We start from the raw sequence: 14,246 nt of genomic DNA, 5'->3' as shown, positions 1-14,246 counted from the left end.
AAGGGACTCGGGTCAAGGATGTGATGTCACTTGACATCAGCCTCATCGAAAATTCCTCTCGCATTCCACTTGTGGAGTGGTGAGTAGTGCACGAGGAGGAGGAGGAGGAGGAGGAGGTGGCGGAGGTGGCAGAGGAGGAGGAGGAGGAGGAGGAGGAGGAGGAGGAGGAGGAGCGGCAGCAGCACGGCGGAGGCTGGTGGGCTGTTCGCCTCCGATGAGCATCCTCAGGTTTTCACTCCTGTTATTGTTAAACTTTCACCCTGGCCGCACTGATGAAGCATCTCCTCACTACTTTACATTTATATCACGTCGCTGGTAAAGAGCCCTCAGAAGGCGGTTTAAAAGGTCAGTGTTGGGGAGGTTACTATCAGACTCCAATACATCATATATTAGTAGTCGCTGTCATTTGAAAGTACTGAGCGTCATTGCAGTCTCTGCAGCAGATTATACTAGATTTAGGTGGAAAAAAATAGAACCGGAAGTAGTTTATAGGTTGTTATAGGCTACATCCAGCGGAGGGCAATATAGTGAAGGCTACTGACACAGCTGCGGCTCCCGGCGCTGCACAGGAAGTGGCAATCACCCCGTCACAATCACAGTGGCAAATTAGGGATCTCTTTTTCCTCTGCCGAGCAACTGAGCAAACAAGTGAAAAGCGTCATTATGCAAGAGCCACATTCATCTCTGCTTCCACCTCAACTACAGAATCACATGCAAAGAGGAAATAGAGTGCAACACATCTGGCTGCGTTGGTTCATATTTACAGATACAGGACAAGACATCTACCAGACATCAACACGATTAACATACACAGGACACAGGAAGGCTCACAGTCACTTCCTGTATGCTCAGTTCGATTTCCTGTCTTCTTCTGCGGTGTCAACCATTGCTTCCTGATAAGAATCTGATTGGATACGACAGACTAACACCATTTTTTTTAAACTAAAGCTGCATAAGGATGTGCATGATTTTTTTTGTTTTTTTCGAAAACCTCAATTATCCAACAGCTTGGCCAGGATAAAAGGGACACTATATAAATGGCCACGGCGTACGTGCAACATACAAATTAGACAGTAGCCACACGTCACTGCATAGCCAACAACAAAGGAAAAAAGAAAAAAGCCAAACACCTGAAGTCAACGGGGCCAAACTTTGTTCTCCACACAAGTAACTTTTGACAAGTTCTTCTCGCACACCCTGCTAGCCGCGCTCAGACGTGAGGGGAGTGCTGGGGAGCAGCCATGTAGAAAGAGAACGCTGTTAGCGCAGTTATTAACAGACTCCGGTGTTCGCCTCCTCTCAGCTGAGCTATTCAGAGCATAGCGTCCTCATCTGCCATAAACACACGGCGGCCGACACACAGACAGACAGACAGACGCAGGCGGACGGACCGACGCTGTTGCCGCCGCCGCCGCAGCTTCTCCGCCGCCCTGATATGTTTTTTGCCCATTTACAACAAATTAAGTTTCCCTCAAAGTGAATTTCAAGCTTGGCTGCCTTTGGAGGGCGAGCAACTCTCTTTTCATTAATTTTCATTCTTTTTTCCGCACCCCCCCCCCCCCTACACACACACACCTCCTCCCCACCAAACAAATGATCTACTGTACAGAACCACCCTGCGCTCCTCTCCCGCGCCTGTCTTCCGACTTCCCCATGTTTTTTCCCTCCACCTCCTTTTTTTCCCTCCTCCCGCTTTCTGCTTAATTTGAACTAGGCAACAGAAAGCAATTACACTGTCAGAAAGGTGCATTCTGATTTATTAAAAGCCTGGAATGCTATCTGTTTTGCTCCCCTCTTTGTATCCCACCGGGTAACTGAGTCCTGACACCCAAATGAAACGGAGCGAGCGAGCGCCCCCCGCCCCCTCCCGTTCAGCGCTGCGTCCCGGTCGTCACAGGGAGAAAAAGCAGAGTAAATATCCTGTGGGCACAGGAGGGCACGCAGACAACTTTAACACCGCTGCAAGGATTGGAATAGATTTTCCTCGGAAGGCTGAAGGCAGGAGCGCAGAGAAAAAAAAAAAGGCAAAACAAAAAGAAGAATGCGTCTGTTCACTGCCGACCAGGCTATGTTTCAAGTGGCATCAGTCTTCTGACTTAACTCCCACATTGAAGCAGTTTTCAGGTCTTCTTTCTGCAAACTGGACCCTCTACTAAATACGCTGCTTACAACCCACCCCCCGAATATTTAGCCCTCCGTTTACAGCCTCCCACAGAACCTCCAGCTGAAACTCACACTTGACTTGACCGTCTACATGTTTGGAGATGGCAGCACAAAGGACACTAACATAGGAGAGGTATCAGCTTTGCCCTTTTGTGACATCACACGGCACTGTTTTCCAGAGCCGTCTGTTTTAAATGCAACGTTCCAGAGAAGTGGAGCATAAAGTAAAGGATGGAGTTTTCTCATGTCTGGGTGACTGACAGACGAGAGACTCGAGGTCTTGTCAGTTTAACTTCTCCCACCTTACTGACATCGGCTGAGTAAAATTTTAATAACATGAGAGGTTTAACTTTATAAAACTGGACAGAAACTTATCGTCTCTTCATAACACAAGCCCCATGCTGGTCATTTCATGGCGTCTTTCATTACCTTGAGAGACTGAGAAACAAGGAAAAGATGGACTTGTGAGTGGGAGGAGGAGGAAGGAGGAGGAGACAGAACACCTAAGCTATTAAGGTGTGAACAAGTTCCAATCTCCAAAACAAATATTATCTCTGTCTGAGTAGCGGCGAAATCTGTGTGCTTTTCGGCGCCAATATTATAATCAGGATCAATGGGGGGGGCGGGGGGTCAGCGCTGCGTGAGCGTCAAACAAGGCCTCGCCGGACGACGCCCACACCCATCACCAAAAGTGAGGCCGTGCGAACCACGATGGGCGAGTTTGATGGCCGAGAATTAGCAGTCGCTCACACCTCAATCGCCGCCTCGTTACCAGGCTCTCGATGGGCGGGAAGCCAGGACAGAGTCGGGGGGGACACGTGTAATAAAGTCCAGTATCCTTGAGGAGCCGTTGGTTTGAGATAAAAGCCAACGCAGAGCCATAACTTCACAGCCAAGGATCATAAAGGTCCGTCTGGGACAAAAAGACCGCGGCGGCGGCGGCGGCGGCTCGACCTTTGTCCCAGACGTCGGCGTCAGGGACGGACGGTCGGAGGCATGTGACGGAGTTAACGCCGGCCGCTAATGACGCAGAGCGAGCCGAGGAGCGCAAGGAGAAAACAGGCAACTGTTGCTGAGGCGATGCGGCGATACGGCAGTGACCTTTCCGTCACTCGTGGATTTCCGTCCACTCCGTCTGTTGCCAACGCGGCCGAGGGCGGTGATTAACATATTATGAGACAATAAGGAGTCTTGGCTCCTTTGTTTGGAGAATGGGGGGCTTTCAGCCGTTGCCTGGAGAAAAAAAAAGAGACTTCTGTGGCCAATAGTACGTCACAACTGAGGGAGGAAAAGAAAAGACAAATTAAATAGCCGAGAGTCGATGCGAGGACTCGTAAAGTTAGCGACAAACCCGAAAGGGAAGAAAAGGAGAAAAAAAGTTGCCTTGACTTGAGGAAAACTAAGTTGTGGAGGGAAAATTAATTTCTCACATGCTGATATGGTTGTGTTGCTTAAGTTGTCATGTCCTTTTCTTTTGCATTTTCCCTTTTAAAACGAGTCTCCCCCCGTTTGATGTTTAGGCCACAGCTAATGCATTCATGAACCGTCTGCCGCTGAAGGAGAAAAAGCAAAAGACAAACGCTCTGTTATCTGGCACTGTTTACCTCTCAGCGTGCGTGCGTGCGTGTGTGTGTGTGTGTGTGTGTGTGTGTGCAGTTCACTGGCTCGGTGGCAGCTTGCCGGACTTGCTGACGTGAACGTGTCCGTCTTGAATATATGCTAACAAAGCTCCAAAATATTTATAGCGAGTGCTTCCTCATCGCCTGCACGGAAACCCATCTGTCTCGTTTGGCCGCGGCGCACACACAAAGTGAGGAGAGCATAGAAAATATACATATATTCATTTCGACTGAATCGGTTTTAAAGGCATCAAACCGCCGCCTGTTTGCCAGCCGAGGATGCAAAGAGGACGGCGGCACCTTTTCACGCAGCTCAGCTTGAAGCGGTGGCGTGATAAAGTGCTGATTGGCTATTGAGGTGGTGGCCTCAGTCAGTAGTTGGATGACTCTCTCTCTCTCTCTCTCTCTCTCTCCCTCTCGCTCTTCATTACCAGCCATTCACTCTGCCATTCACGCAGCTCCAGCGAAGGGAAGTCTGCTCTGGCAATCCACTCGCGCACACTAATTAGTTTTAGTCATTAAAACCCGTCGGGGTCCCAGTAGATTCCCTCAAATTACCTGATGACAATGTACGATGACGAGGTGGAAGGGAGAAAAAAGACCGGATGAGAAAATATGAAAGGTGTCACTCCTGCGCGTCTCGCGGCGGCTGCGCTGCATGCAGAAGTGTGGAGGAGCGCGGAGTTATTTCAGCAGGTCAGCCGTGACCGACACCAAAGAATCAACTGAATGTTGAGGCACATGTGACACAACAGAGGACCTAATAAAGTGGCCGGTCAGTGTCTGTGTGCACTGCTTACAAAAATCTTGGGATGAAATTTCGGATCGCGTCTCAAATGCATGAACTTGGCCTTTTCTACACTCTTCCATGCACCACCATTTTTAGTGTTCCAGTGTTTCAGGTGATTAAAAACTTCATCTTCATCTGACCCATGAATGCACCACTTAATGCACCACTTAATGTCCTGGTCCAATGACAGCTTGAATGTCCTCTTCATCCTGCTGTTCACATTTTGACATCAATGAACCCATCAAGATGATTGCAGACAGATAAGAACCGCTGACACTACACGGTTCAGACCTGTCAGTCACTCCACACAGCAAGGCACCAGACTCAAACCGGCAACCTTCCTGCTGCGAGCCGACCCCGCCAACCACTGCACCAGCGAAACTGCAGAAGAACACCTGCTCTACTCGTATTTGACTAACTGTGCCTTTAAGTGCGCTGTGTTTCCTGCTCGCTCTGGCCGGCCCCGCCCTTCCAGCGTGGCTGCTGACCTTCTCTCCACGGCTGGAGTGGCTATTGATTGGATCTTGGCACACAGTGTACAAACACTGAGATAAGGTGTGAGAGAGGTAGCCGGGCAGATACAGCCGCAGTGCCCACTCCCCTCTCTCTCCCCTCACACACACACACACACACACACACACACACACACACACACACGCACACACACACACACACTCATGCGCTCGCAAACACAAACCTGTTCCTCGAGACTCGGCTCCCACTCAGCAGACACCCAGACATGGTACCTGAGCACTGATAGCGGACAGGATTAGGTCTAAAATTCAATCACAGCAGCCTGAGTAATGTTAAGTCACTGCAGCTGACAGTGACCGCTGCCTCCCTTCAACACAGCTCCAGTGATCTGCCATAATCTCACTTTAATTTATGGGATTACGGCCCCTCGCAGCCGTATGGCAACCATGTGGTGGCCGCGCCCGAGGCCGACCACCATCCAACGGCACCGACTGGAAAACTTCAGAGATGTTTACGTTTAAAATTCCAATGTTGCTTCTGTGGATTCAAATGTGAGAACAGTTTGATGATGTGCTATAAAGAAAAGTTGGCTTCCATCAATAAGCCCTTAAATTGATCACCAATTTGTCACGACTTGCTATCAAATCTTCAGCCCGTTTTGCTCAAATCTCAGTTGTTGCCTTAATGACGACTTCCCACAAGTGTTTCATCTGTCGTCCGATTTAAACAGAACTGCCTGAACGAGTTGAAGGGAGAGAAGCCTCTGGAAAAGAGTTGACCTTTTTGCTAAACCCCGCCCCTTGAACGGTCATGGCATAAACCTACATTGGCGACCTTCTAGCAGGCTTTTCACTCGACTGCAGCATTATCGCTAACTGGTTAAACAAGTTCATTGATGTGTTATTTCTGAAAGACTGTGGAGGAAATGAACTGCATTTACTGTATGTGCAAAGTACATTTTATCCTAAGTATGATGTAATATCAATTATTTTTTCTTTTAGACTTTACCGAGCTGTGTTGATTGAACACATTGTGCAGGAAATGTGTTGCTGTTCGTGACAAGTGTGCGTCTCCTCAGTTGGTCTCAGTTTCTCCTTAGATTATTCTGCTTTAGCTGTTAATTCTCTGTTTTTTCTGGCCCACCCAATTTCATACCTAGACCCCCAAACCTAATTCCACCCTGCGCCGCTGCTCTCAGAAGCACTGTTAAGGCACAGTCAGTAAGGCCGACACGTCGCCTCCAGTCGGGACATTAAACCCAGCAGACGTGACTTCCCTGCACTGACATTTAACATCAAACCAACGTTAAATCACTCCGTGCATTTGCATAGAGTTGCAACGTGGCGGCGAGCGAGACCCTGTCTCCTCCTCAGGTGTCCGCAGGAGCCAGAGTTCAGACTGGCTCCGGGCTCCTCCGCACCTACAGCTCCTCTCATGTTCATTTTCCCTGGGCCTGGTCTGCAGGAGGAAGCTGCGCCGTGTCAGAGGTGACTAATAGTATCACGGCCTCGGCTGTACCGGGGGGCGCAGCACCAGGGGAAGCTGAACTGCTGCTCCCTCAGCTCCTGGGCAGACACCAGCGACAACTAGCAGCGAGGGGAAGAAAAAAAAAAGGAAAAAAAAAAAGAAAAGAGAAATGCTTTGTCAACAGGGAAGGTGGCCAAATAAAAGACTTTCAAATCCAGATGGCCGGAGGGTGGGATGAGGGGTGGAGGGATACTTGAGGAGCGCAAAGGAATGGATAAATAGTTTTGAAAGTGGGAAGCGGTTGAAATTTCTTCTTTTTTTTCTCTCTCTCCTAGCAGGTCAAAGGCATGTTGTCTCTTCCTCTGTGTCTCGATGGACACGGATGCCTCAGGGGGGAGGACGAGGGAGAGGCTCACTCTGATTCTGGCTGCATGCTGCACAAAAATAAAATGTTCAGGCAGACTGAGAGCAGAGAAACAGACACGAGACAGTGAACCCACCGGAGCGAGGAACCCAGAACTCCCGTCTCTTGAGAAACAAAAGAAAATCCTGGTTTTTGTTTATTTATTTGTTTGTTTTTGCGTGTGTGTTTTGCGTATTGGTGGATGAGCCGACACTTGCGCAGATGGAAACAAGGGACCCAAACTTAATAGGGTTCTGAAAACCAGGGCGACAAGAGAGGGTTTAAAACAGCGTCTTTTCTGAAGGTTCACAGGTCAGCTCTGGAACCTCAAGATTCATAGCAAGAAAAGGAACGCTGGCGCTAATGCTAATAATAATAAGCGCAACAAATATTTGCACGTGCTCCTAAAATATGGTCGCTCTCAAGTTCTCGTACTTTACCATCTGTCTGCACTGGCGCTGCGTTATTATTCATATAACACTACGAGCGGCGTCTTTCAGCCAGGCAAAAATTGAACAATTTTCAACGGTGCAGAAATAATCCATCTCATTCGCAGTGTCGCAGTCAAGCGCTACAGACAGACGACACATTAACGTCTTTTTTCCCCCCTTGGCTGTGAGACGACTGTACCGCCCGGAAGGTTAAAAGCCCGTCGTCGTAAAAAAAAAAAAAAAAAAAAAAGACTCCAACCTTGAAACGGCCGCGATTTATCTCCAAAACTTTAGTGCCGCTGGAAAGCTCTCCTTATCCTCTCTCATCCCTGCGACCCGCACGCGCACGTGTGTGGAGTTGCATACGTGCATGAGGAGGCAGGGACGGCGGTGGCGGCGGCAGACAGAGGAAGAGAAACGAGAGGCCGAGCTGTCTTCCCACTCAGGCCGGAGGAACATAAAGAGAAAAATACGGCCATAAAGCCTCTCGACGACGATGAATACTAATAGTGACTGGGTGAGGCGGCGCAGGCCAGTCTGTCCCGCCTCCCTCTGCCTCCCGGTTCCCCCTCCGTCTCACTCAGACATGTTTTGAAATCTTGTCTGCTGCAAAGGTAAAACACTGTGAAGCTCGGTAGTGTTCTCACTGTACTACTTTGCCACTTTGTCGCTGTATCTAGCGAGTATTCAGTAACTCCCTCCAGCGACTATTTTGCTTCAGAAAAGCATCGAGTGACAATTCCAACGACGTTTTCTTCTGCTCTTAGTGACTTTTGTTGTTTGTTGTTTGTCGTTCTTTTAACCTGCTTATGAATTGTGCTCTTTGGACTCCCTCCAAAGCCCCTCCCAACTCCCCAAGCTAATCAGAGCAGATCTTTATACCTCCATGTCCAGTCTGGAAATGAATTGTGCATTTTGCAAAAACGAAAATAAAAAAAAGTCAATGCAGACTGGTTTTATGTTTCAAAAGTTACGGTTAAAATGGTTACTTTGTTCTCATTATTTACTATTGTTACGGTTACTCACATGACACTTATACTTGTCACTTGTTGTAGGCTGCAATGTGGACCATAAAGTAAGGTTAAATTCTGCAATATTGTCGCTTTTCTCTCAGACACAAGTTAATTTGTAGTTCTTAACATATCAAACATATATGTTTGTCTCTATAATGAAGTTATTCATCTCTCCTCCAACCGTACAGTGTTCATTACAATGACATGCGCATGTCCGGTTATGCAAATTAGACGACGGCGTCATTTCGTGGCTTCAAGAGACTTTTAGGACAGCGGCTTTTCTTCATGGGGGCGTTGGCAGCACTGAGCAGCAGCAGGAAGGAAACAGAAGTGAGACAATCTGAGCCTTCACCTGGACAACAGGTGACGTAGTACACACACACGCACACACACAACAAGAAAGTGCGCCCAGGCAGGCTGCTGCGTTCGTTAGCGCCGGTCAGCGGCTCTGATTCAGAAAAGCGTCGCCTCTCGATTCTCTAAGTGTTCCGTCAGCCGTATCTACAGGTCCCGTGTTTTATGGTGGACTGCGGCTGGTACTCCCGCGGCGCCTCGCTCGCGGCGGCGAGCCCCCTTTCTCTGACAAGCGTCGGAGGACGGAAGGAAAAAAAAAAAAAGTTGTAATCTCTCAAGCATTTCTAATGAGTTTTTCTCCCACAATTATTTGATAAGAGCAGACAAGACTAGAGGCGGCGCGCATGATACACTGGCTTCCACCGCCAAGGTGAGGCCGCCGCTGATTACACTCTCAGTCATTCACACACGCTAATGTGCGCACGCACGTACACTCACACACACATACACACACAGCCAGAGGCTTACAGTCTGTCATCCCAGAGTGCAACAATCCTAATAATAACACGGGAGGCTGAAGTTATGACCGGCAGACACAGTCGGCTACTCATCAGGGTCCCCTTATTTTGGACACACACGTATACTTCACCATTACACACACACACACACACACACACACACACACACACACACAAGAGGGCTCTCGGTCTCTCGACTCACCACGCTGAGTCCCAGCTGCTCCCTCTGCAGGTAGGACAGGTTCCGGCGCTCCAGGCTGGCCAGGTAGTGCTGCAGACGGGAGTAGGTGTACGGGTAGCAGTAGGCAAACTGGTAGACGTCGTCCTCGCGGTCGAAGCAGAAGGCAAAAGACATGACATAGTTGCGGCGGTGGTCCGGGCAGCGGTAGTAGTAGACGTTTTTGGCGGGGAGCCGCTGCCTGGAAGCACAAAGCAGGATGAAAGATTATAGACAGGTTTATGTATCATTATGGTCTTTTAAAAGTGATATGTTGGTATTTTGCTAGTGAGACACATGAACTGATTTTGCATTTTCCTTTGCAAATCTGAAAGGTGAATGAACAGACCTTCCCATAGTATAACATCACATCGTCAAAGTAATTTGTTTGTATTTAAATATGGTTAAAACACATGAAATACAAGGACAAATGCATCGAAAAGTGCATGGAACTCTATTATTGCTATTATTATCATGTCAAGTCTTGCCAGTCTTGTACTTGTGGAAGTCATTAAGTTATTTTCAGATGGCAGTAAACAATTTGGTTTCCAATGACTAACGGCAAACAGCACTCAACGATAGTTAATCAGCCCTCTGTGACTCGTCAGCTGTCATACAGTATAAACTGCACACTTTCCGTCCAAGAGTTGGCAGCGGCAGAACCTTGGGAACAAACTGTCCCAGAACGAAAGCAACCGATTCAAGCCGCCAAAACATAGGCGGAAGCAACGGCATAGGCGAAGCAACAGCATTGCAATATTGCAAATAATTATACGCACTGGTGAATTAAAGGCCGGAATGACTGGAGTGAACAAACCTATGAATATTCATCAGAAAAACTGCCGTGATTCATTAGAGTGAAAATTAGTCAAAGGGGGCTGTGCAGTTTTGTTTCCTTTCGGAGTAGGAGGGACGTTTTTCCTTTGATTGATGCTCTGTACTAATGGCTCCAACGGAACGTCCCATCCATTTATTCAAGTTCCTGCTCATCTCCAAAAACGGGAGCGCTCACATGATGACCTTTCGCTGCTGATTTATGGGCCATCCAGCGAATTTAGTGCCGTGTTTTTCATCCGAGGGCATTAAAACTCGGACGCCGAGTGTTTTCCGTGCTTCGCAGGTGTTTTCCGAGGGCAGCGAAAGTTTGACAACGACAACGACGCTCACAGTGATGCATAATTTGAAAAGGAAAAAAAAAACACGTGAAAAAAAATCAAAAGAGCATAAAATGTGCGTATTTGTTTTGCTCAAGGCTCTGGTTGCTCGGTGAGCAATTTGCCAAGATAACACTAAGTGAGGGACGGATGTCACGTTGCTGTTTTAAGTGTCGTGCTTGCGAGTCTGTCTGCTTTTCTCTGCCGTGCTCCCCTGAAGTGGGCGTGTGCTTCGTGTCACACGCCCGAACCTGTAGGGCAACAAACACACGGATGATTGATCCCCGCAGCCGCCCAAACGATCGATCGGCTGAAGTTTCTGCAGCTTTTACAGAAACTTCTCTGCCCACTGTACATGTTTTCTCTTCTCACTCCTCAGCCGTCCATCTCTGCCTGCCTCCCTTCGAAGTGATTCTCCAGAAAAAAAAAGTTTGTCATTTCTCATCTCTCTCCCCCCCCCCCACAAATCCTTCCCTTCCACCCGACTGACGACGCATCGGATGTTTATTTGAAGGGAAAATGTGTCTCAACCCTGCTGCCACAGGGGCCGCGGCGGACGTCTTCAGAGAAATGACAGAGGGAGAAGAAGAAGAAGATGAAGAAGAAAGAAGAAGAAGAAAGAAGATGAGTGACTGGTTGGTTCGGCGGTGCTGGGAGACTGGGGAAAAAGGTGGAATAAGGAGATAAGGTGGAGATGAGAGGAGGGGTAATGGCAGATGTGGGCCCGATACTGAGATCTACGGTGGCGGGCTGCAGCTGAAGCAGCCGCCCAGCCGCCCGGCCGGCGTCTCTGGGAACAGATCAGATGGAGATGCTATCAGGGCGGCGATGGGAGCAGTGCCTGATAACCAACAAACAGGACAGACTTGCGTGCGCTAAGTCCGACGGATGGAGTCAACTTCCACCCCCGCCCGCCCTCCCTCCTTAGGAAGGTGAGTCGTAGGGAGGGCGGGGGGCGGGGGGAGAAGGGGGAGGCACATGAAAGTTTTATGTTTTTCTGCTCCGACACTTAATGCAAAGACGTGAGCGGAAATGCGCAGAGCGCTCGCAGACGTCCCTGCAGGTGCCCCCCCACCACCACCACCACCACCACCATCCCTGCCGGCAAAACAAAGAGGTAAATCACTCTGCCGCTGCCAGACAGAGGGGACGCTGATTATTCCTTGGGCGCGGGAGAGGAAAAAAAAAAGGGGGGGGGGTATCTGCATGTGGTGATCCCAGCAGAATACTAATGCGGCCGGTGGCGAGCTGCAACGACGCCACACCCTGCCTCTGCACTGGAGCCTGCCACCAGTCAGACGGTGCAGCCGGACAAAGCAAAGAGAGACAAAGCCACAGGGTTTCCTTCCAACGTGTTACTCTCGTAAACGCGTTTGTTTTGAAGGTTACGACGCAGGTTGCAGCGGCACAATGAGGCAGGAGAGCGACATCAGAACTGGAGATTTAGAATCGGCTGTTTATAGGATGCAGCTCTTTCTGTCTGTAGTGTGTATGCGTGTGTGTGTGTGTGTGTGTGTGTGTGTGTGTGTGTGTGTGTGTGTGTGTGTGTGTGTGTGTGTGGCTCTTGTGATGACTAACGCCTTGCCATGCTATGCTCTGGTCTAAAAAGCCAGGTTCCACAGCCAGCTAGGCTAACGTAGCCAGCATCTCTCTTCACCATCATAACCTCTCCACCATAGAACACACACAGAACTAGCACGTAGCTTTGTTGTACTGTCACCTTTATTATGGACACTGCACCTTATATAGACAGGAGTGACTTCTGGGGCTTTTGCTCAAGCGCTTTTAATTTGAAAAGCTGGAGTTAAAGCGGCGACACAGAGGACAGGAGTGTTCATTTTAAAGAGTACGCTGCAGATTAGCGACCCTCGACGCACAATGTGCCGAAAATGTGAGAACTTATTATAAGCTTATGTGTGACTAAAGCGACTACTGCTGCTGGTTTTATTTAGCTTTATGCGATTTTATTTTAAAACCTTTGACATAGTAGAATGTGAATTAAATAGCAGGTTAGAGGCCAAAGCCATTCACTGTGTGAGATGGTGCTCTGGGAGCAAGAATTCCTGAGGTAATATATGTGTTATTTCATAATACGGCTACAACCATGACTACTCCTACTTCTAACATACAAAGAGTGCTCCTCTTTGAGTGGAGCCAACTGACACTGAGGCAAGAAACCAACCCTCCCCGTGTCAAAGCACGCACGGGTGAATTTCTGCCGTGCCGGCCCTCCGAGGTGCAGGTTAATTAAAGTGAGATGACACCCAACCCCTTTACATAGTTCCCGGTTTAGCTCCGCCCCTCCTCTCCACCGCTTTGTGCCGAGCGACCGTGTGACCTTGCTGGTAGACTGGAAAAGTCCCCACTATTGATTTTAATTACTGCCACTTGTCCCACCATAGATTATAAGGGTTTAGGCAAGAGGGAATAAATCTGAGGGGCTTCTCGGGGTTCCAGGTGGGTGGGGGTGGGGTGGGCCTAAACCTACGTCTGTACCGGCCGCAGGCGCCACACGTTACCTGCGCGCTAGTCAGCGCAGGTGCCCGTGCACGTGCACGGGGGCCCTAGACGAGATCTCTTTGTTTTCTTCTTTTTCTCCCAAGCTGGGGCTGCTCGGCAGCTGGCAATTTGTGTTATCTAAATGGTGCCTCCCTGCGCCTCTCCGCTGCCCATCTCTTGATGTGGTACAGCGCCGACGTTCCCAAACACACTTATCACCGCGTGGGATAAGGAGGGGGAGAGAGAGAGAGAGAGAGAGAGAGAGAGAGGAAGAACGGAGGAGCTTCCATCCACAGATGATAACGCTCACACACAGTTTTTACAATTCAGTGAATACGGAGATGCACAAACAGGAATATGCAAAAGAGAGCAGCAACGTGGAAAGGGAAGAAAAGGAAACCGTACGTGAACTACGACGAGGTCGCGCCGAGCTGCCGGAGGAGCGAATAAGGGCTGGCGGCGGAAATAAGGCGAGAGATGTAGAGAAAAAGGGGGAATGAAAGGAGGTAAACAGCAGACAAAAGGTGATAAACGCAGGGACGAGAGACAGGTCGGGAGGCAGCGGGACAGACGGGACTGATGGAGACAAGGGGAGAATGAAAAAGGAGGATTTCACAGAGCGGGCAGGACAGGCCGGCCTTTGGAGAGGTGTCACTTTTTTTTTCTTCCTATGTCTAAGTAACTTCTGAAGCGCCGCTAAGCGAGTCGCTCCCGATCCTCCGACTCCAACGCCCCCCCCCCAAAGTTTCCAGACGAAGGCCCGTAAATTGGCGGCTTTCACACGGACGACGTCTCGTCAATTTTTCCAAATCGATCAAGTGTGGAGGACACGCCAATCACTGCGAGAGAGAAAAAAAAAAAAAGAAATAGAACACGCTGCAGGGCAACATTTCCACACATGCACGCGGGGCCCTCGGAGCGCCACCGCCGTCTCCTTCTTATTCCACCACCGACTCCTCCGGCTCGTCAGACTGTCGTCCCGTCAGCAGCTCCGAAGGTTAAACGTCCGTCAGCGAGGCTGCGCACGACCTCAGCGGCTCATTTCAGGCTAGCAGTTAGCCCATTTGCTCCTTTTCTCTTTTATTTTCCAGGCAATGGTGCAAACAAACAGGAAACATGTCTTGCCTTTTAAATGGATGGCACATGTTTGACATGACTGACCCATCACTTTTAAAAACACAGCACGAGCTGTGCGGCCATGCAA

At 49.3% G+C, this 14,246-nt stretch overlaps 1 protein-coding gene across 1 annotated transcript in view; it reads right to left on the bottom strand.

Annotated features, from left to right (window-relative positions):
• agbl4 (AGBL carboxypeptidase 4) overlaps window positions 1–14,246 on the bottom strand; it is a 350,340-nt gene that overhangs the window by 105,084 nt on the left and 231,010 nt on the right. Inside the window, exon 6 of the mRNA XM_076022940.1 lies at window positions 9,375–9,591. Coding sequence (XP_075879055.1) covers window positions 9,375–9,591 — 217 coding nt within the window. The remainder of the gene's footprint in view (window positions 1–9,374; window positions 9,592–14,246) is intronic.

This window comes from Nelusetta ayraudi, unplaced genomic scaffold (genome assembly GCF_046127955.1).
Source record: "Nelusetta ayraudi isolate G7.1 ecotype Tasmania unplaced genomic scaffold, CSIRO-AGI_Nayr_v1 ptg000013l, whole genome shotgun sequence".
NCBI classification, from domain to species: Eukaryota; Metazoa; Chordata; class Actinopteri; order Tetraodontiformes; family Monacanthidae; genus Nelusetta; species Nelusetta ayraudi.
The sequence above is the reverse complement of the archived record's forward strand: the minus strand, read 5'-3'. Positions and strand labels throughout refer to the sequence as shown.